The sequence below is a fragment of the Ambystoma mexicanum genome, chromosome 3p (assembly GCF_040938575.1).
Source record: "Ambystoma mexicanum isolate Mex_15411 chromosome 3p, UKY_AmexF1_1, whole genome shotgun sequence".
Classification (NCBI taxonomy): domain Eukaryota; kingdom Metazoa; phylum Chordata; class Amphibia; order Caudata; family Ambystomatidae; genus Ambystoma; species Ambystoma mexicanum.
Genome location: NC_090925.1, coordinates 1,246,623,301 through 1,246,646,894, shown reverse-complemented (window position 1 = coordinate 1,246,646,894; position 23,594 = coordinate 1,246,623,301). Strand labels below are relative to the sequence as shown.

The window sequence follows — 23,594 nt, the reverse complement described above, 5'->3', positions numbered from 1 at the left end:
TAAATATCTACCCTGGTGTTATGTTGTAACAGTGATTTCAACAAGGAGAGTGGTGACACTAAGGTATGGCTAGATCTTGCTTAGGTCAGCCGACCATGGTCCGCCAGAGTTCTTTCACTTAGGATTCAGATGGAACCCACAGGTAGCTTCTAAAATAAAATTGAGTTTTCTTGTTACTGGGATTTTTGTTAGTTTGTTAGACCAGGTCTAGGGATCTGATATATCACTTTACTTGGTTTACAGTGTGTTTTCCTTTGAGTTCCTGACAAGTGAATTGCTAGAGCAGTGAAAGCAACCCTCCTCATGAAGTTAACTAGTTTAAGGGTACACTAAATACTTTAAATAAGCAAATGTCCACACATATCTCTTTGAAAATATATTCTTTGTAATAAAGTTATTGTATGTACACATTATCTACAAAATACACAAGTTAGTACACATAAATACACTTTTGAGAATATGGATAATAACACAAAGTGGTTTCAAATGACCATAAAATAGTCTCACACTTCACAGAAGTCCATCTGGACTTTTCGGGCAGGCAGATAGTTGCTCCCGAATTCTATGGGTCGTTAGAAAGCAATGGACCAATTTAATCCTATGTAGGAAAGTGAAGGGTCTGCACAGAGGCCCTGAAAGCAGTTCAGACCAAAAGAAGAACCCAAGAGATGTCAGAGGACTCAACAGAAAAAGTTCTGTTTAAGAGTTGCACACGCCAAACCCTAGAACTGTAGCATGCAAAGGAGCACTTGCACCACCAGGTTGTGGTTCTGTTCTGGATAGACTAACTCCCCACAGGACCCCTTCAGCCACAGGAGAATGGAGCAAACCTTCAGAGGTGACTCAGAGGACACTGAACAGGAGATTCAGATGAAGGAAGGCAGCCATAGATGTTCCAGAGAACAGCATACACAGTGGTGCCCTTGGAGCACAGCAGGGATGGTGGCGGTTGACAACCGGATGGGCAACGTCTACAGCAGAAGACACCAACCCCGCAAGAGTGGACTTGGAAGCCCAGCTGAGGTCAGGGAAGGGACCCTTGAAAACAGGCAGGCAGAGTAACAGCGACTACGCAACTGAAGAATGAGCAACCATCAATGGTGACCCTAGACAGTGGTCCCATGTTGCCGTTCAAAGAAAGTCCACTGTAGGTCTCCCCACTAAGAAGAGTATAACAAGGGTCCTGCTGCACAGAGGAGCCATCAAATAAAGGGTCTAGCAGGGGCAACCACCACACCAGTACATCAGAAGGATGTACTGATGGGTCAAAAGGGTCACACAGCATAGGTGAGACCGAAGAAAAGTTCCACGACAACACCTGCTCAGAAACTAATCCAGTTGTTGTATCGGAGCAGGATTAGACACAGTTCCTTCTAGTCAGAGATGCAGTGCTTCATCGTTGAGTTTTAGAGTATCAAAAGATGATAGGGCACTATGCCCACTGCTGTCCCGAGGTCAGTTATCTCTTGGAAAGTTTAGGATAAGGGGCACGTTGGCAGAAGCCAGCGCACCTTTGGGCTTCATAATGCTCGAACGGGGCCACACAATATAAGAGTTGCATCCAAGTGAAACCAACATGTTTCACTGGGGGAAAATGGACAGGGCATCACGACAATAAAGTAAAAAGTTCACAGGATTCGGGAACATAAGTAGGACATCCATTTCTTTCCTAGCAGTCTTGCTCAGTAAAGAGAAAATAAGTGTTCCGATTTTTAAGGCAGCCCCGAGAGATTGGGGCTCAAGTGTAAACATATTCAGTCAATAAAATGTGTAGGAGTGAATCTGTTCCTAGAAAACTCTTCTACATAGAGTGTCTTCCTTACTCTAGTGGGCCGAATACTTAATGAAACAAAATGCAGTGAGTTATTGCAGAAAGCCACCCCTTTCTTTTTCTCGATTTTCCGAAACGCCAGATGGCTCTCTGGAAGTCTGGGCGTTGCAATGAAATTCATCTTCCTCCGGATGTGGAAGTCGGCTTCTGGAAGATCTAGTAACCTCTGTCTCGTTGTCTTCCATCAGATCCCATGTGGCGGTCATGATCCAGGGGAAGGTTTGGGGTTGGTCCATTGAGGATTTACTTGGGTGTAGATGATCCGCAGAAAAGACGAGTCATGATGAAGTCTCTGGGAGCAGAGATAAAGGAAGGTGGTTTTAAAGGACATTACCCAGAGCCGAACACATAGCGTAGTGCATCGAAACTGTAGGGGCACAAAAAGGTTGTTCTTATAAAGGTTTGCAGTGCCCGAACAAATAACATTTAACTTGAAATGCAACCATGGTACTCCAGAGTATGCTCATTCAGTTTCCCCAGAAGGAACCCAGAAAAACAAACCATACTATGCAGAGTTCATTAATGCATAGCATAATTTTCTGTGAAAGACGTTCCCTGCGTTCTTTGGAAATAAAATGGAAGAGGTCAATTTTTCTAAAGTCACTGCCATTTGATCCTTCCACAATAGATCACAAACAAGGGAATTTCATTGTGTTAAATGTTCAGAATTCTGAGATTTGGAGCCTTGGCTGTACCTACCACCACATGACCTACATTCCTCAAGAAATTACAAATTCCTCCAAAAATTAAAGCGTCTCTGGAAATGTAATGCCTTCCGATGAATACTGAATACTAACCCTTTAGAAACCCCATTGTGGCAGTGAAAGAACACCTTTCATTAATAGTGCTTTATGGTAAGAGAGATGGGCATTGGTGACCAGGTGTGTACTATAGCATGCAGCACAGATCTAGAAGAGTGTTGTACAGAGTCCTAATTCCCCAGTTGTCTTCTCCGGTTGGGATTTGTGTCCAGGTTGTGTTTGTGCAGAGCAGTCGCCGCCTTTGCTGGCTTCTGCTCATTCAGAGTCCTGCAATGAATGCCGATGGGAAGGGCCGTCCTTGGCTGCTGGTGATAGATTGAAACAAGTATTGGCAAAGCCAATCGTTTTGGCTTTTTGCTCGGCATGTGGTAGGCATTTGACAGGAATATCTTCATGATACTGTCTGGTTATAAAATGGCGAGAGATGGAAGATTGTGGGATTACCGCGTGGCTAAAGGCATACTTGGTTACGATATTTTTATAATCACATTAGCACATTTACAACTGCAATGAAGCCACAAACTCTCACCGGAATGCTTAAAAATAACACTGGCACGGCAGTATTTGATGCTACTGCTTGATAGCGCTGGCTCAAAGAGATCCCAGGATGTGTTTTGGGCAGAGAGAGGCAGCTAGTGGGTGGGAATGGCTGTAGGGTTTAGATCGGCCATGGGCAGTCAATTGGTGGGTAAATTACCAAACATCCTCAAGCTGTGCGTCTGTCCTAGCATGTCATCTCTCCCTGAGCTGTACTCCAACAGTTTTGGCTTATAGGGGGCTCTTTAGTGCCACCTAACAGCCAAAACTATAAAGGGGGAACTTTTCTCCAAGTAATGTCTTCATAGTGCATCCATCTGTGGTGCAACCATGCTACAGTCACGGCAATGAGTGCAGGCGTTGCCTGTAACAATATTTGGGAACACAAGACTAAATGGTAAAAAATAAACACTTCCTGCAAAATGTACCTACAAACTCTCTCGTTGGAAGAGCAAACCAACACAACAAAAGAAGTAGTAAACTAAAAGGCTAGGGGTGGATCAATGCAATTCTAAACCTGCCCGTTATCTGCGTTCTCATTACTTTACCTTCCTGTTTACAGCCAGCCAGCCCCTGGTTTCTTCAATGAGGACCAACATCTCGACTTCATGCTGGAGGCGCAGAGTGGGGACCGACGGAAAAAGGTACGTTTTGCAGTCTTTCTGCATCTACCAGGGGCACACAGGCATCGTCCTTTTGTACATGATACTAATGCACAATGAACCTTGAGGCATGATGGGAAACCTGCACACTTGACTCTTATTACGACATGAAGGCCATGCATTCATGGATGCAATCTCCTGTTTCAGATTCAAGTCCCTCCGGGACCCATATTGCCAGTCTTTCTGCCGCGTTCCTTTTCCATTCACAACTTTAGGGGGTCTATGCCACCATGTGGCAGAGGCAGATACTGTATACATGCACCCTGTGTGATAGCTCAACCAAACTGTGGCAAATTCTGTCTGTACAATGGTGGTTCTTTAGTGCAGCCTTGTGAAGAGACCACTATGCGGGTATGCTACTTCACTCAGCAAGGTGTGGCAATTCCTGAATCTGTTGGAATTAGAACTATCCAACATTATATGCCAGGCGACGCAGAAGCTGGGAAAATGGCAATGAAACTGCTCTTGACTGCCATTACTGCGCTGCAATAACATTTTCCTGTATGATCACAACCCATGAGGCGAACATCTCCCCACCTGTTCCATATGGAAACTGCAACAGCCAGGGCTGGACTGGGAACCACAACTGGCCCTGGAATTATAAAGTGGCCCCATATTTTGTCGAAGGAGCGAGCACAGTGCGTCAGCCAACCCTTCTAATGAAAAAAGTATCCCCCTCCAGCCCCCCAAGAAAATGTTGGATACAATTTGTCAAAATTAGGTCATTTAAGCCAACCAATTTTGGTGCTTCCCATTTTCCCCCGGGATGGCATCAAGAGTTCATTGCAGGACGTAGAGAAATCCATTCAGGTTTCTTCTGCATTTGCCATAGTCGGCATCCATTCCAGGGAAGCACAGACTTCCTGTGCCACTGTTCTCTCCCTCTCATGAAGGGTGCATACAGAGTACCTTTGAAGAGGCACATACATCCACTTAATCCAGTCCCATTTCCTCTCTTAGGTCAAAATATTAAATTGATTAACACAGTTTTGTTCACTTCCTCCCAGAACTTCACATTAATGTACTTGCAGCTCTTCTCACAGAGGCTACGTTCAGATTACATTGTTCAGTTATTGTTTTTCAGTAGATACATTGAGTGTCAATTTATGGGCTCATAAAAATCCTTTTTGGGTGTTTTCTGAAGTTGCTGCACTCTAAAAGGCACAGAATTCAGTTTGGGGTAATCTCTTGAAGGCATTGTACTAGCCTCCATTCCAATGGACTGATGCATGCAGTTCCGATTCTTCCCCTCGGCTAGTGTTTAAGTCAATTCCTGGAGGCCCACGAATGCAGGTCAGGCTCTTCTTTAGGTCCAGCAGGCAGACTCATTTGTGGATGCACAGAAATCCAGTTCTGGTTTTGCTTTCGGGGCAACACCTAGACCTTACCCCCGGGATTCATACATTCAAACCATTTCTTCTGCCAGTCCCAGGAGATGGATTTCTATGCACATGCTGCATAGAAATGCAGTCCATCTTCTCCTTCTCCAGGAGGTATGCCCATATTAAATTCAAGAAAGCACAGAATCGGCATTACACCTAAATCCCATGTCAGGGCCACACAATTTCAGTTCCAGTGTTTCTCCTCTTTAATTGAGTGTAACCCGAGTCCATTCAAGGTAGCAACCAATCCTGGTCCCATCCTTCTCCAAGAGCGATGCCCAGATTGCAGTTCAAGAGGTACAACAATCCAGTTCAGCTTCTTCCGTCTCCAATCAGTGCCTATTCTGGGGTCAGGAAAGCCAGTGTTGGGTGTCTTCCTCCTTCAGGGAAGCAACCAGAATCTATTGTATGCAGAGTGATGTAAATCCACTTTAGATTATTAACCTGTCGGGGGAGGACAGTAAACATTTAGGCCTAATGGTCTGCTCCAAGGGCACAGGACTCCAATTCTGTTGCTATCTTCCCTCTCCCAAGATGCTTCCTCAATTCCATTTCAAGACCACATGAAACATGTTCTAGTGCGTTTCCACTCTATACCAGGGATCCATCGGTCCAGCCATAGAAGACTGTGAGGAGCAGAGATGGAATTATCAGAGAAACATTGAAAAGATTATGCTGCGTGCTACCTGCCTTCTACCTCACCGGTGGAGGAGGGATGGCATATAGATGGACATTTTGACCTCATCTCTGAGGCTTTGCACTAGGCTTTGTGATCTCATAACTACTCACTTTACTGCACCATTGTGGCCCTGTTGCCCCCTTTCACAAGTGAACCGTCAGCCAATTTTTTACTTTTTACATAACAGCACTTGGAAAGTTGGAACAACAAGTTCCAGCATGCCTAGGGTTCTAACCTAAAAGACAGGACTAGCAGAGGGTGTCGCACATGACATGGGCACACTTGGTACTTAGACCCCCAGAGCCCTTTAACATGGCTATCAAACATTAGAACCTTTCAGCGTCCATCCACTACTTCAAGCCTTTCAACACCTTCCTAAACTCCCAATCACCCGTTCACACCCACTTGGGACCCTTCATTGCACCTCACAAGCCGTTGGCACCTCTAAGACCCCTATGCCTACCCTTGAACTTCTTTAACTCCTGTTAGAGCATGTGTCATACCTTGGAACCCTTCAGCACATAACGGGGTATTTGAGCAGCCAATTGAATGCTTGACTTCCCCTTTTCAACACCCCAGATTCACTCAGAAACATATAGCACCCCCAAGACCCATCACTGTGCCAATGAACCCATCAGCACCCATCATAACTCGCCCGCAAAACTTCTAACCCTTTAGCACCCTCAAGCACCATCAGCACTGCTTGAAACCCTTTAGCTCCCCTCAAAAACGTTCAGCAGCTCCTGCACCCTTCAATGCCAATCAGAGTCCTAAGGGCCCATCAGAAACTGTAAGCACACCTCTGAATATTTCATGGCCCCTTATAACTGCTCAATATTCCAGTGGTTGCTTTCACAAAACCCTGGTAATAGTGCCTATAATTATTTGGTACCCCTCCTGAACTTTTCCTCTCGGGATCTCCCCTTAGAACTGGTCACTGAGCCCGAAAGTAATTTCCTTGGCATTCCTTGGAATACTTCAACCTCAATGGAATAGTTCAGTGCTCACTTCAACATTTTAGCATTCTATTAAGTCCTTCAGCCCCTGTTCGATGCCTTTTGGCATCCCACATTACACTTCTGCCCACGTTGGATCTCTCTTCTGCAACTGTCAAAACCCCTCAAGTCCTAAAGTTATGTGTTACAAGCATCCATCACCCCAGGCCCCTTCTGCATGTCTCAGAATCCAGCCCTCCCCCCCCGCCCGCAAAGCACCGTCACTCAGTGTACACCTCACAAACCTTTGGTAAACCTTGAATAACTCCAATGCTCCCCAGAGCTCACCAGCACCCCTCAGAACTCTAAGCAGCCTGCCCACTGGTGTCTCAGAACTCCATTCACCACCCATCAAACATGTTTAGCATCCTTCAGGTCCATTCCACATGCCCGGGCATTTGCGCTCCATGTACACTTCAGCAAAGGCCAGACTCACTCATCAAGTCATCATCCCTCAGATCCATAAAATAAAGTCCCTGCGCCACTGAGTGACCTTTGCTCTCCTCTCTGAATCCCTCAGCATTTCACACCAGGCCTCTTTACATTTCGATCCCCTCTTCCCCATCCTTGCACCCAGGATTCCCACAGAACCCTTAGACATCCCTTCCCTCCTCTCGACACAAACCTCAGCTGCTCTTTGAGGCGTAGACTGCACTCCACAGTGGGGGAGGGGATCGCTCTGTCTCGGGATAGCTGCGGGGCTGCCGGAGCTTGGTCTCTGGCTGCTTCAGTTTATACCTCAGTGCCCTCTGTCCACGGACTGAAAAATCAGTTACAAACCCTGTGCGCGAGGACGCCTGCACCTGGCCCCTCTCCCCAAATCCCATTGTACACTACTGGACCCTCCTCCGAATATGCAGATGCAGAGTGGCAACAGTAGCTGGCAGCGTGCAAGGGAGTGAGGGGTGGCAGGTGACTAGGTGAAATCTGGCAGCCGCCCCTCTCCTGACGCTGCACACAAAGCATGCCAGACTGTGCCACATAGTACGGCTCACCGGCAAGTGCTGAGAGAGCCCTACTGTGCGCCCCACCAATGCCCTCCAAACTCATGTTACCAAGGGAAAGAAGACAGGCCCCTTTAAGGAGGAGGGACTTGGGACGATGGGAGGGGCGGGAGGAAAGGGAGGGACAAGGAAAAGAGCAGGGACCCTATGTAGAGGAGAAAATAAAGAGAAGGTTGACGGAAAGTGGACTCCTGTGTCGTCTATGATCGAGGCCTAGTTGGGGCCTAACAACTCGCTCTGTTTCTAAATCATAGGGTTGCTGCATTACCCTTTATGCGTCAAAAGCCGGTTTCCTCATTCTTCGTTGGCGCGAGCGACCCATATTTCCTTCACTAGTTGAAGTTGACAGTGTAGATTCCCCACCCCTGAACAAACTGGTTTTGACGAGTACTTTAATGCCCATCCCCAAAAGGACATGCTCCTGAAGCATGTGGGTTGTCTGTCAACTGGTTTGACAATCCATTTCAAATATTGGGGAGGGGGGGTTGCAAGCTCTTCAATCCCATTAACTCCATCAGTGAGTCTAAAGCAAGAACATGGTACCTATCCCGTTGTGCAATCAATGTGCTTCATTGGGGCATTACTTGGGAAAGGCACAGGTAGAAAGGGGTATTGTCGCCTTGAGTTCAAATGGTGGGCCCCTCTGAGATTTCAGGCCATAGAAATACATTGGAAATTGTGATTTACTCTCGCCAAGGTTGTGACTGCAATACAGGTGAGGAAGAACCACGTCTTGGTTTTCGATGGGTCAATCTGAATCTGCTGGATTTCTGCGGCTTACTCCAGCACGTACATTTCCTAAGGCGGTGTACTGCCCTCAAAATGAGCAAGCGCGAGCCTGACCCATCATCGGCCACAGGAAGAAAAGAAATGCGCAGGCAATTTTATGTGAACCACACCGACTGGCTGGGTTTTGGTATCCTTCCGCAGTACCTTTAAGACCCAAAGAGGCCCTATACCTTGAGGCCTACCGGGGAAGGTTCTGGGGTCCCGGTGGGCCAGTCCAGCCCTGGCAACAGCCCATTGGTCGATGCTGTTGAAAGCTGCTGCTGTGGCCTCCTGCTGAATGGTCATGGGAGTATTGTCACCCATGCAATGGCTTGTCCTGCAGCAGTGGCAGTTCCAATGTTCACCCATGGGAGCACTGTAACCTTCGCTGCTGCACGACTGCCCTATCTAGCTGAAGCATCTGCTGATTGCCTGTTTAATCATGTCTGTAACCCTAGCTCTATTTTTGCAAAGTGCCATAAGTTAATTAAGTTTGTAGGATGCACGCTATAAATAAAAATGAAAAAGTAAACTTTTTTTTATTTTTTTATTTTTATTAACCTGTTAGGGTTTTTTACAAAACTGTGTTGTGGCGAACTGTGTTTGTGCTACTTTTGAAAGTTGGAAGTTGACCCAGGACTCCCAACACCACTCTCGAATTTCCTTGAAGGTCTCTGACTGAGGTTGCAGGCGATGAGCCAATGTCGCTAGCTTTTACCAGAGCTACTTCGAGAAATTTAGCTGCCGCTCTGGACCATCTAGTGGAGTCGCCTGCAATTAGACGGAACCATATTGTCTCTTCGTCGAGTGAAAAAGGGCACGTGATGAGTGGTGTCAAATAAGCCCTTCTTTCCTGCGCCAGTCCAACACATGAAGTGAGTAGATGACGAACAGATTCTATTTGGTCAACTAGGCCGCAGACGCGGCAATAAGAAGAATTAGCCAGCGCTCTTTTGGCCAAAATTTCTCTCGTGTGCAGAAGATTCAGGCAGGCCCGCAGGAGAATTTTCCTCAACTTTTTTTTCGGGAAATCTTTCACAATATTTCAACGGAACCTTTGGGCGATTGTAAGTGGGTGGCAAGTCTTTTAGGGATTTGTACGTTAGGATTTTTTCATTAGTACGTATCCAATCTTGTTCTAGAAGTTTTTGCTTTACACGCCCAGGATTTGAGATGAGGAGGTCGTCTGTACAGTGGACTTCTTCTAGTTTTTTTTTCAATTTTCTTCGCCCAGTTAGTGAGTGGTATGCACTTCCAATTTTTCAGTTCATTTTCTAATATCCGAAAGATCGGCAAAGAGTCAGAGGTCCAAATTTTCCTATAAAGTAGAATCGCACTTTGCATAACAACTGAGGCTAGTAAACCTTTACATGCCCCATAGTATGTCCGACCAAGCCTGTGTAGTATTGAAGTCAGCGAGGTGAAACATTATGGTAATAGTTTAGTAGCAGGTGGGCGGGCAGTTTCTTGGAATTGTTTCCCACAGAGAGTTTTTACTGTTGGCAAGGAAGATCTCTGGCAGCTACCAGTGCAATCCTAGTTTGAGTCAATGGCTTCAGACAGATTCTTTTCCATTCTTTTCTACTCAAGTGTGTTAGGGAGAATTTTCATTTTAGTGTTTAATTCCTCCCTCCTTAGAGACCCCCAGCTCTTTTGCTGGACTTTGGGACTTTTTAATTTTAACCATGGAGTGAGTGAGCCCTTTTTCTCCCTCACCCAGGTGTTCTGATCTGATTTGGATTCTGTATTCTCTTTGTTTTTGGAGTCTGACAAACTCCATAGGCATCACTTTTTGTATTGTGACACACAGCACCTTCATTGCAGTGTGACAGAGAAGCCCTTTGGATTTCTCTAAACGTTTAAATACCTTCTCTTGGATAAACTACTGTTTCCAAGAGCAGTAAAGTGAAATTGACTTTACTTACCTTTGTTACTTTGTAGATCCAGCACGCACCATCTTATGTGGAGTGCTGGAGGGGTTACTTAGTATCCCCTTTGTCTACTTTCTCATGTAACATTTTTATGTTACTCTTTCTACAATTAATGACTTGTGGCATTGGTTTATTTTTCCTGCCATTGTGCATTTTTACCGCAGGCTGAATCCTCGGCTGCAATTTTGCACCCATGGGTGCCCATTTTGTCAAAATGGCTGGTCTTCTTTTTTTTGATATTTCTTGTTGGAAAGGTCTTTCTTGAGATTTACTCTGTGCATCAAGCCAGGTTTGGTCCCTTTGTTCATTTTGTCTTTGGCAGGATTCACCGCTGAAGCCTGCCTCTGGCTCCAGCGTGTCTGGCAGGACAGGAAGCGAGGGAGGTTCCCGAAACTCCCTGAACTTAGTCTCCTTGGTTACAGAAATGCACCCAAAGGTGATTTGGCTGGTTGACTGTCTTGGAGGGCAGCCACCCTGCTGTTTCAGTGACAGCTAGGCTGCGAATGAATGGGAGAAACTTGCATAAAAGGCGATGTCTTTTTCCAGGAAGGCAGAGTCGACCACTGGACAAAGAAACCGAAGAAGAAACTGGATGAGAAGCTTGCTGCACCCTCCTGGACCGTTGGTTTGCCTGGTGAAGCCCTGCTGCGGTGCCGAAGCTCTGAATTTCTAAGCGACTCGAGAAGGCCGGAAAGGACGACTTCTCCCCTTGGGTTGGTGGGACCAATCAACCTCAAGTCGAACTTGCCTGGAACCCCTCTCTCTGCTAGCTGTACTTCTTTGCTGCTGCAGGAACCGAGTGCCAGGGGACAGGAACACCAGGACAAGTGCCTTTAAGCCGGACCCGAGCTCCAGGAAGATCCTTCGGACTCCCTCGAAGCAGGACTTCCCAAGTCTGAGCCACCTCAACAGAGTGCTGGGCCCCAGAAGCAAGGGGAGCCCATAAATTGTTCAAGAACCGTGGTGGTGCTATTTGCGTGCCGCTGATCTGAAGTGTGCCCATTGCTGCTGCCGACCTTCAAACCGTAGTGCAGGAGTCCGCAAATGTCCTCCATCTTGTCTCCACGACTGAGGCCCAGGAACAACAGGATCGGCAGGACTACAATAGGAACAGAAGCCAGCTGGACCTTTTTCTTCAGACTCCAGGTACTGTGTAACTAGGGGTACTCACCCCTTGTTGTGTGTAGCTTGTTTGATCTCAGTTGAGACTTGCATTGGCTGCCTTTTGGAGAGTTGCTTGCAGCTATGCTTTTCACAAGTCTTACACCGTGTGGCCCAACAGTGATTATTTTTACAACAAACTCTCTTTAACATTGTGCAAGACTTTTGTGATATCTTCAAGAAGTGCCTCAGCTTCCCTAGAGTGTGTTCAATTGACATTGGTTGTCCTGGCTCCGTGCAGACTCTTCTGACCCTTTGACTTTGTGTTTATCTGTCCCTATAAAGGTTGTACATAAGTTACTTGCATTGCTGTGAGAGGGTTAACCTATAGTTCATTTGGGGATTGTGAAAGTGCTTACCTGTTCAGGAGAACTTGGTAACCTTTGTTTCCTTCCCTAACCTCTCTTTCCTTGTTGACCATAACTCCAGTATTGCATTAAGTGTTCAAGTGATATATCAATGTCCACAGTGTCCTAACTATTGAAGTCACCTGAGGGTGTAGGAAGTGTCTGTGTGTCATCCCAGAAGGGTATCTACTTACTTACTTAATTGAAACTGAAGGAGTGTATTTTTGAAGTGTATTTAATTGTTGCATCTTGACCTTTCTTTAGCTTACTTAAAAACTGACTGTTAAATTAATAAATAATTTTAATGAGAATTCTTGAGTCTCTAAGTGTTATTTGAATACATGTCACTGTGAATATCTATGTTGCATCTCTACTGCTCAAATTGACACCTCTTGAGATGAGCCTGGCTGCTCAGTCACTGTACCAACTTGTGTAGTACAGATTTATACCAAAGGTTGGGTTAACTATTGCCAAGAGGACAAGGCTGGTGTAGTCTCCCACAGGGTTACTTCATAAAATCTTGCCTCTCACGGTACATAATAACTTCTTTTGGACTCACATCTGCTACTAGAGCCCCATGTTCGGAGCAATATGCCTTCAGACGGTTATAGGTCAAAGGTTTGACTGCAAAGGATCGAATGATAAAAGGGTCGAATCAAAAGGACCGAAAACAAAAGGGTCTATTTTGTTTTTGGGTGGGGAGGGGTGGTTCCCCCCCCAAACCCTGTTTTTTTTTGTGGTAAAAACCACTTTTTTCCTATACGAAAACCCCCAAAAAAGATATATTTAAAAAAAAAATCGTACCCTTTTGTTTTAGTTCCCATTGACTCGACCCTATGGCATTCGATCCTTTTGGATTCGAACCTTGTACCGGACACCCCTTCAGACAATGAGAAACAGTGTACTGTGGAAAATGTGCGTTCCAGAGCCTGACTTTCGATCTAATGCCCAAGCTTTATTGGCACTGGAGAGCGTGATTGGCCTCTTCTCAGCCAGTCAGAATGCAGTCATTAAGTACCGACGTCCTTCCAAACGTTCCGACTTCAGAAGCCGGGAGGGGAAACAGCAAGCATTTCTCTGCATTCATGAAACCGCAATGCAATTTCCCAGCAAGTCACTTTCACGTGATGGGCAACATCGACGCAAAGTAAAGTGAAGGAAATAGTACATGTCCCAAAAGGCAGCAATACAAAAATACCATCTGGCTCGTGTTTTCAAGACAGTTGTAAATAGACTAAACTTGAACAGTTTGGACCGTATTCCCATGAATCGTAGCAGAACTCGGAGGTTGAACACATTTGCTTTTAGCAGGCAGGACAAGGGACTATACTCAATAGAACTAGGGGAAAAGGTAAAGTTGCCGACTCTGACAAGTAAATGTGCACGTGTTCTGGTCCACAGATACAGAAGCAAAGAACTAAAAGGAAGAACTTGAATTTGGGGCAATTGGCTGACTGGACAAAGGCAGCCTCACTTTGGATACTTCCAAGTGCCCGCTGGAGCGCAGGCATTTTCCAAATGTTCCTTCACTCGCAGTAAAACTGTTGGTTTTCTGATGCCTCCCAGAAGGCCACAGTAAGTCGAGCCCTGATTGACCATTTCCTCAAGTGCAACTTCTCAGTGTTCTACTAGTCTTGCAACGTTTGTATTGACCACGGCCATCCAATCAGGTAAAGTTAAACAAGCTTGAACCGATGTGACGTGGCAGCACCAAAAGATACTCTGAAGATGGTGAACTATGGACACGCCGCATAACTAGGTGCAGGTAAGATTGCCTTTCAGAACGTTTGGTTCCACCCGATCGATGCCAGAACTAGGAGTGGCATGTGAATCTGAAGCAAATATACAGATGTGGAATCACTGTCACAGGTAAGTAACGTGTAGCATAGGCACTCCATGTAAATAAACAGTGCAGCTCCACCTGCGCAATCAATCTCCCTGTTGATTGACGTCTGTGACCAAGTCCCATGTTGGAATCTGTGTAATTGAACTGGGTGACCCGAAGGACATGGGCCAACAGAGGCGGCATGATTCAGGCCCCACCACAGGCTGCATGGTTCAAGCCCCAGAGAGGAGTATGGAGGACCCCCCCCCTCCATGCTCCCCAGTCTATCACCAGACTTAGGATGAAGCCAGATTTCTAGACCCTTGCAACCATAAAGTCTACCAATCGACATACTCCTCACACCAGTCAGGATTATCATTCCAGAGTTTATCAGCTCCCCAAGGAAGAGGGGAGTTGGGAAAGTTCCACTGTCTATTTGTCAGAATCTGGAAAAGTAGGAAACGTCCAGTGCACAACCAATACAGACTCCAGTAGCGACATAGGCCTCCCTACCGCTTCACATAAAGGCCCTCAATATTGGTACAGAGGTTGTCAGCGCCGCAGATAGAGAATGGCGTTGATCAGGAGGAAAGTGCTTATGGACAAATGGGAGACTTGCAGCCTGACCTGTTACCTAAGAATAACGTTAATAGGCAGGGAAGGAAGTTGTTGGGAAGAGAGTGGAGCCGGTGAGCTAGCATCCAGGGTGGGGCAGGACGTGTGGTGGGGTGCTGCCCCGCGAGCCAGACAAAACTACATTTGTTGCTTGGTTTAACAAGCAATATAGTTTCTGTGTGGGCGCCAATGAGCCTGCTCTGTAGGTGATCACAGAGGACAATGAAACAAAAACTGCTCCGAGCAGAGAAACAGACTAGTAGACAACAATGGAGTGGAATGCACCACAGACTGCAAACAAGTGAGTCCAAGATGGCAGCCATGCATATTGACAAAAAACTGAAGAGAGCAGGGAAACTCTAGCCTCTGGACCAGAGTATTATGACATAGGAAAGCAGAAAGGCTATGTCCAGAGAATATATATTTGAAAAAATGTATCAAAATGTATTTAAAGTGATACCAACAATTTGAACAATGCATATTGAAACATCGGACTGCAGGGTCCCTCCACAGAATGCACAGAGAATGATGATCAACTGGGGGTTTCATAGGCCGGCACCCAGTCGCACGCCTTGCTTACCACAAAACACAAACTAAAAGTAATTAAGCATTTATTTCAGCAGATGGACCGGCTTAATTGCAAATGGGTCCAGGAATTGTGTGGCAGTGTGAGAGTGAGGAGTTGGAGGTGTAGAGAGCAGGAGAGTATGCGGTGGTGCAGCGGGAAGCTAGAGGCAGTAAGGTGGTAGAGAAGGTTAATGGGTGTGGAGAGTAGGTGAAGAAATGATTTAGGCACTATAAATAGGAGAGACCAGCAACCAGGAAGGAGGAGAATAAAGACTGAGGAATGGAGGTGTGGCAGGACTTATGAAGAGGAGAAGGAGAGAGTGACATGAGAGGTGGTGGTGAAAACGTACAAGAGTTGGGAGAATGTGAATGAACAGGGGGTATCGGAAAGAGGAGAAGAAAGAAAGTATACAACAATAATCAAGGTGGTGTCAAGAACCAGCAGTGATGAGGGCAAGATCCAGGGGTAGTAGCGGTAGGTGGAGTGGGGCACTGCATGGAAGGCGCTAAGAACCAGGAGGAGTGGATGAGAAGACTAACTATGAGACACAGGAGCAGGTGCACAAGTCAAGGGACATGAAGCTGGCCAGGCAGTTGAGACTCCAGCACTGAGGGAAGACTGGCAGGGTGCGCGGCCACCTCCAAGGGGGTTGAGCCTGATGACTCCAATGCCCAATTCGAAATTGGCTAAGATCTGATTATGTGATGCCAGCCTGCGTCCAGGAGGTCAGGCAGGGACTGTGGGCCTCAGTCGCATATCAAACGAAGAGGGAAATCCCACCAAATTCTATCACAGGAGCCCAGGAAGAATTGCTAAAAACTGGAACGACTTTTTGTCCGCCATTTGGCATGACCAAAGAGGGAGAAGGGAGTATGATCCTCCAGAAAGCCTGACGTTCTTATTATTTTGAATACCCCCAACTTTGCTCTAATTTCTACCTAACCCTGTAGTATTTCTCCCTTTTAATAAAACCCTTGAATCTTTGGCTTCAAGTTGTCTGTTGGTCTCCAGCCGTGACACATTCCGCTTGAGGGAAAACAACTTTGGAAACCCTGATGAAGTAGTGGCTCACTAGATGTGTCTGAGGGGACTCGTCCCTGCCCCCCAACATCATGTCAACAACACCTGGATTTTTGTACTTGCACCTCTTTGCATTCTAGCTTTATCATGGAAAAAGGCAGATATGCAAGTGCTGGAATGTGGCAAATTGGCCTAAATGCTAACCCTGGCCGAACGCCTCACCTGACATGGGCTGTCCTCCAAGGGCTGGTGCTAAAGTCCATTTTGATTTTGTAATGGGTGGAATGACAGAGAGAATCTGAGATGCTAGGGTGAGTAACTTGCACTTGATTTTTTACCGAAAATGCTACTTGGCTTTACTTGACGTTACGTAATATGTTTGCCGTAGTTCATTTTTTAAAATTAAAAAAAAAAGTAGTTTCTTGACTTTTTTTCAGGTTTTGGTTATTAATGGTGAAACTGGTGCATCTGTGTGGAATGCGACTGTACCGTGGCAGATGCACGAGTCCAAGACAGTGTCGGTCCTGACTGCAGATATGAAGTCTGTCTTCTTATACTGGGGCGAGGAGCCTCATCCTGCATCCAACAGCTCTGTGAGTATACGTTTCGTGCGCTTCTTTGCTTGAGTCTGGAGAGCAGGTGCGGTTTCTGGACAAAATCAATGGTTCAGATGTCTTCATAATTATGCAAACGTCAAACAGAATGGTTTTGAATTTCAGATAATTAGATAAGCAAAAGGGTTTATTGGTTTGCTTGCAAGACAAACGGACAACACCACAGCCTTAACCCATTCCCAACTAACTAACCCAACCCACCCGAGACTCCACATCCTCTACTCTTATACCAGATACTAATCAGCAGTATCGCATAGCTTATCTGCTCTATCACACAGCCTAATATGATCTACCCCACCTCTACTCCTATTACTTTGCACTAATTGCTAAATGGAACTATGTCTATGCATTTCTTTGTAACCTGTGACCCAATTGTGTCACCCAAGATTCTGTACCCTGCATGTAACTTTTCTCTTTTGTAACCAGAAATGTAAGACTGCTTTAACCTACGCCGTTATACCCCAGGGTCTGGGCGTATAACAAATGCAATAAATAAATACATTAAATAATAACCGTTCGAGGCAGGTGACCCCCAAACTTTCTAGAAACACTTACTGGGCATGCTATTCATGCCTCCTGCCTTAAACAATATCCCCTCATTGTTAAGAAACATTAGTTCATGGTGGGAGATACCGGGTAAAGATGGCTGCTCACACGCACTTCCGTCCTGTGCTCCTCAGGTGACGCACGTAGGCCTCTGCCCTCATGACAGCTTCTTGTATTGATGAGAGGTCTATTGTTTTTGCTGGTTTGAGCAAGCCCGATCCATTGGCTTCAGTTCAATTACGTTGTCCCACTAAGCTAGAAAAACCATCAAGTCTGTATTCAGTGGCGCACATGTGCAGTCCAGTTCATTACAGGCAAGCATTGCCTTCAGTAAACTGGGGCCAAGGAACACCCTAACCAAAGTCCACTAGAAGTTCAAATTCAAATAATTAACACTGGGGCTAGGGGCACAAGATGACGTCAAGATGGGGTTAAAAACGTCTTTCACTTATCCTGCAACGAAAAAATCTTCAGACCCACCTCTGAGAAAGGCATGGTGACAAGAGAGACAAAGACTCGGAAAGTAAGATTTTAACACCTTTATTTAAAGTTTCAGGGTTGGTATAATAGCTAACAGTATATTAAACAAAAGGGGGCTCCTGGTTACGGCCCTGTTCTACCCAGGTCGGTTAACACTTAGTAAAAACAAATGAACAGGGTCAATGAACCCAATATATACACTTCTGCTAGTTCACAAGCCAAAGACTTATTTGGCATTACTTTTTTCATGAAGTTTAATACACAACATAAATTGTAACCAATTTAAACCAACTTTAAAAAAATGTCAGGAAACTCATCAATTTACATAAGGTACTCATGATACATTAGTGCTCACCCAAGACAAATACCTTGGATCACGATACAAAACATAAATATACCCTTCAATCCATGAAGGATAACATGGGAACAAATGTATAAATTCATTAAGGTGTGCTTAGTTACACAATATTTAACAGTTTATAAATTGGACACTGGGACAGGAAGTTAAAAAAAAGTCAACATGACTGTGTTTCAGCCATTTCTAGCTACATTGTGTAGCTACTGTTGTGTAGGCCTTCATCAGGACGAGACCAAATTGTGGTGAGAGGGTCTTGTTGGCTCGTGTTACACAAATGGGAATGACGGTGTTGATTGTGTGCACAGGGACTGTTAAATAGTCTGAGAAAAGTAACTGGCAGTCATATATTGATGTGTTACTACGTGGATCATCTGTTAGTGGTTAGAGGACTCTGTCAGAAACAAATCCTAGATGTCTTGGTCTATGCAAGACAATTTAGTTCAATTTACTACACATCCCAGAATGCCTTTCTTCCTTTGCCTTTCAACTTCAAAATGACCTCAGCTGCCTTTCATGATTTCTTCTGCTTAGAGTTTATAAAGAACGTCAGTCGTTTTTGCTCACTTTTCACTTTCAGATCTCTGCCCGCTTCAGCCACACGCACGCCACTGGGTTTCCCTCTAACTCACCCAGGTAGCGCAGCACTGGTGGGCAGCTACTTTGGATTTGCGGACTGAGGTCAGGGTCTCGCCAACTGCCCCTCGGACACCTCCGGGACCGGCAAACTTCCCAGAGGAACAAGCACTGGCCTGGACACGGCCAGCAATGAGCAGCTCGCCTTACTATGGCTCCATGGAGACGCAGCCCCCTCGCCCTGCTGCAACCATCCAGCTGCATCAGGTCAGCATCTCAGCGTCCCGCTCAGCTCCGGTCCTTCCAGGCTTCCTGTGCTGCAGCTTCCCCGTTCAAACCAGCATCCCCAGCTCGCTCATTCACATGTGAGAAGTCGCCCCTTTTATAGCTGAACACACATGTGTGAATGGTTACAATTGCCGACCCTGCCTGACTCTGTTAGTGGGACAGTGGTTTCCCTTACTTTCCCAATGTTATCCCTATGGGTAATCATTATTGCTCCTAGTTGCCTCTGTTGAGATACCCCATAAAAACTGAGGTGTGATGGGAAAAGGAGTACCATGTCTCACTCTTGGGTGTTCACCGCCCAATCCCTCATGACCTTCCACTCAGGTGATCCTCCCTCGCTTGTCCACTGCCAGTGACGGGATCCAAAAGCAATGGCCCTTCCCTGGCCACCTGAATAGAGGACACCAGCTGAGTAGATGGGTGAACATCATCAGGTGTCTCACACACCCCTTCATTTAAATTTCCCCGCCTGTCTGGTCAGCACATGATTTATAATTTATTTTACTTCATTGACAGGAGACTGCATTCTTTCACATTCTTCATTTAATTAAGGCCGGGGTTGCCTCTAAATTCAGCTTGTTCAAATGTTAAGTTAATTGGCTTTTTCACTGCGCACATCACCACCGTAGTGGTATTAATGCATTGAAACTTTGTCCGTATGGAAGAACTGTGTCCCCATCCTGCATGTAAACCAGACCGTGGTTTGCAAGTTGAAAGGAATGCAGGAAATGGCAAAGAGATGGAGAGAGTTGGCAAACAAAGCAGACAGACATAGGTCACAACAAAAGGGGATGATAACATAGGCTTGAGTGATAGTGACTGTATGTATAATTCTGAAGCTTGTGGAATCTGCTTAGATTACATGCTATGCAGACATCTAGTGGAAGCTGCAGAGTATTACAGTTGTTGTTGTTTTCGAAAAACTCGAAAAGGGACGTCGACAGGGCGTGCCAGTAATACTATCCCTAGTGTGACGTCCACTGTACTCATGGTCATTAACGCGTCGAGGTCCCTCAGAATGTTTTTCCCCGCCATCAAAGGGGTGTTCCTTTCCGGCTAACAGCATTTAGTATGAAAACATTTGAGTTAGTTACTTTTTGTGTCCTGTTATTGACGTTCTTTGACAAGCAACTTCAACAACGGTTTTGATGACAAACATTGTTGTCTGCACAACTTGCTTCGATGATTTTCCACAGCCTCACACAGTAAGGAGTGTCAGGGCGGGGGGGTTATTCTACATATCTTAGTTACTAAGAGAATGCATATTTCCCTTCCTCCCCTTTCTAATCGACAAGCTGCCCTTCCAATTAGACATGGAAAATACACCTTCTACATTTTGTCCACCCTGTAACAACACATTTCCCTGTAAGGACCCGCACCGGGCGTGCAACCTCTGTCTTCCGAGGGATCACAACGAGGGCCACTGTAAAGCTTGGAAGATTTTTAAGCCCAAAAACTTAAAGGACTGCAAGGCCAAACACTGGGCCCACCACGCCATGCAGGATGAGGCCACCATAGATGTGGAAGGTGCTTCTAGCGACGGCAGCATCTGCGTCTTCAGTGACGGCGAAGGCGAAAGGGAACAATCAGATTCCCACGTGCAAGCCGCTGACCCCACCAGACAGGCCGGTGGTTCTGGTACGGGGACGACACCCGGCAGCACCAGCAGAGACAAGTCACCCCACACAAAAGACACAACCCAAGGATATAAGTCGACAACACTGACTACACGGCCACACATGGCATCGAGGGGACGGTCCACCAGTTCCCTGTCCTCTGGGCATTCGCAATCGCGTTTGCCTCACGACAGGCCCCCGAAGGTGAGAGATAAATCCAATTTGGACCCTGTGTCAGAAAATACAGCTGGAAACTAGTTGTCGAAAGACGCGGCTCCGGCTCATCGTCTGCCGAAAAAATGACTGTCCTCACACTCGTCGAAGTTGACTAAATCCATGCAGACTTCGGAACTGTCTCATCTGGTTAAGAAACACGTCCTTGAGACACTACTGAAAGGGCGGGCTTCGAAACACCACACATCGAAGTCCCACCAATCACATAGGGAGAAGGAGAGAGTTACCCAGGGAGAGGGAACTATGTCTGAAACTATGAAGCACAAGAGGCAGCCCACACCAGAACTACCTCACTCTCATGCAGCTATCCAAGTTCTTCACAATGGTCTGCTGAAGACATAGACCGTGTCATGAGATTTATGTCCTTTATGGCTGATTTTTTTTTTCAAGAAAAATCCTCAGGCTCTCCAAAACTTGCAGAATACATCACCAGCTAGTGGGGCAGCACTGCCACAACCCTAGCAAAAAGAGCACAAGAAACCCTTCAAGACGACACCCGTCAACAGGACTCGGACCAGTTTCGACACCAACCAAAGCTTCCAGGAAACTGGAGCATTTTCGGACTCTCAAGGGCAGGAAGACTTGTTATGTTATGTTATTTGGCATTTATATAGCGCTCTATATATCATTGGTATGACCTCAAAGTGCTGGTAGGTTGAACACCCTTGGGAACCGTAGTTCTGTTCAGTAGAGAGAGATAGTGTCGTAGGGTGTGTGGGTGCACCAGATAAGTGTGCAGCTGGTGTAGTTGCCGGTTGGTAGCTGCGTCCTAGTGTTTAGGTGTGGTGCTAGAGATGTCAGTTGGATGTGTGCAGTCTGGTGGGTAGACATCCAGACTGGGCTGTGGCTGCTTTAGGCCTGAAGGACGCGTATGTGAGCAACTATGCCAGAATCTGCTCGGCTAGCTGCGTTTTATTAGGGTGATGAGGTGTTGATGAGGTCGTATTCGTATGTGGACAGCTAGGCCAAATTAATCAGGGGTATAGCTGTTTTCTAGTTTAGTGATGGTGTATAGTAGAGAGTAAGAGTGGTGATGTGGTCTGGTGGTTATCTTTAGAGCGCCCGAGACCAGGCACGTGAACAGGGTGATGGGAACATAGCAACAGACAGACACTTGGAGACAGGGGCCGACACGGGTATATAGGGGGATACAGATATATAGCAACAGCATGGCAAACAGGGGGGCATGGTGCACAGTGATACAACATGTGGGATGAATTCCATCGAATTCCGTTCGTTCCATTCTGCCCCATTCATTCCGTCCACTCAGTCCATTCCTTCTACTTCATCCACTCTATCTAGTCCATCCATTTTATCTGTATCAACTATTCCACCTATTCCATCCACACTATCCATTCCATCGATTCCACCTATTCCATCCGCTCTACCCATTCAATCTATTCCATCCATTCTATCCATTCATTAGTTCCATCCGCTCTAACCATTCATCAATTCATCCACTCTATTCATTCCATCTATTCCATCCACACTATCCATTCCATTTATTCCATCGACCCTATCATTCCATCCATTTCATCCGTCTATTATCTATTCCATCCACCCTATCGAATTCATCCATTCTATCCAATTCATCCATTCTATCCATTTCTATCTATTCATCCACTCCACCCACTCTATCAACTCCATCTATTCCACCTGTTCCGTCTACTCCTTCCACTCCTTCCATTCCGTCCACTCCTTCCATTCTTTCAGCTCCATCCGTTTCATCCGCTTCATCCGCTCCATCCGTTTCATCCGCTCCATCCGTTTCATCCGCTCCATCCGTTTCATCCGCTCCATCCGTTTCATCCGCTCCATCCGTTTCATCCACTCTATCTGCTCCATCCACTCTATCTGCTCCATCACTCTATTTGTTCTGTCTACTCCATCTGTTCTATCCAGTCCATCCATCCACTCTGTCCGATCCGTCCACTCTGTCCGATCCGTCCCCTCTGTCTGATCCGTCTACTCCATCCACTCTGTCTCCTCCATCCAATTCAATTTGCTCCATCCACTCCACCCACCCCATCCATTCCACCCACTCATTCCACTAATTCCACTCGTTCCATTCGATCCGCTTCATACGCTCCATACTCTATCCAATTCCAACCAATTTCATCCACTCCATCCACTCCATCCACTCCTTCCAATTCCATCAACTCCATCCACTCCATCCAATTCCATCCACCCATCCAATTCCATCGACTCCATCCAACCACTCTATCCATTCCATTCCATCCTATCCTGTGGGTAAGATCAGAGGTCTTTGAACACCAGGTAGACAGTCTCTTTGTGTGTTTTGTCATTGGGTTGTTGGGGGATTCAGACATAACTTTAGGGTGGTCATTGGTGTTATGGGAAGAGCCATGTTTTTAGTAATTTGCGGAATGACAAATAGTCTTGGGTGTGTCGGATGTGAGCTGGAACCGAGTTCCACAGAGTAGGGGCCAAGACTGAGAAGGAGGATCCTCCGATCCTGATGGAGCTGGTGGTTGGGATCACTAAAAGGAGGGTGGAGCTTGATCTTAGGGTGCGTGTTGGGAGGTAAGGTTTTAGCTTGTGTTGCAGGTATAGAGGGCCGGTCTTGTGCACTGCACAGTGAGTGATGCACAGGGTCTTGAAAGTGGCCCTTCGTCCAGCTGGGAGCCAGTGGAGGGTTCTGAGAGCTGGAGAGGTGTGGTCTCTTGGACCCACCGCTAGTAGCATATTTGCAGCAGCGTTTTGCGTTCTCTGCAGTTTATTAAGGTGGTATGCCGGGACTTCAAGGTAAAGGGAGTTAGCATAGTCCAGTTTTGACAT

The 23,594-nt window shown here is 46.2% G+C and overlaps 1 protein-coding gene across 2 annotated transcripts in view; it reads left to right on the top strand.

Moving 5' to 3' along the window:
• The window catches only part of FAM234B (family with sequence similarity 234 member B), a 393,337-nt gene that overhangs the window by 301,727 nt on the left and 68,016 nt on the right, over positions 1-23,594 (top strand). For both annotated transcript variants that reach the window (XM_069652723.1, XM_069652722.1), the window contains exons 9-10: positions 3,692-3,773; positions 16,524-16,679. In XM_069652723.1, the coding sequence (XP_069508824.1) occupies positions 3,692-3,773; positions 16,524-16,679 (238 nt within the window). The remainder of the gene's footprint in view (positions 1-3,691; positions 3,774-16,523; positions 16,680-23,594) is intronic.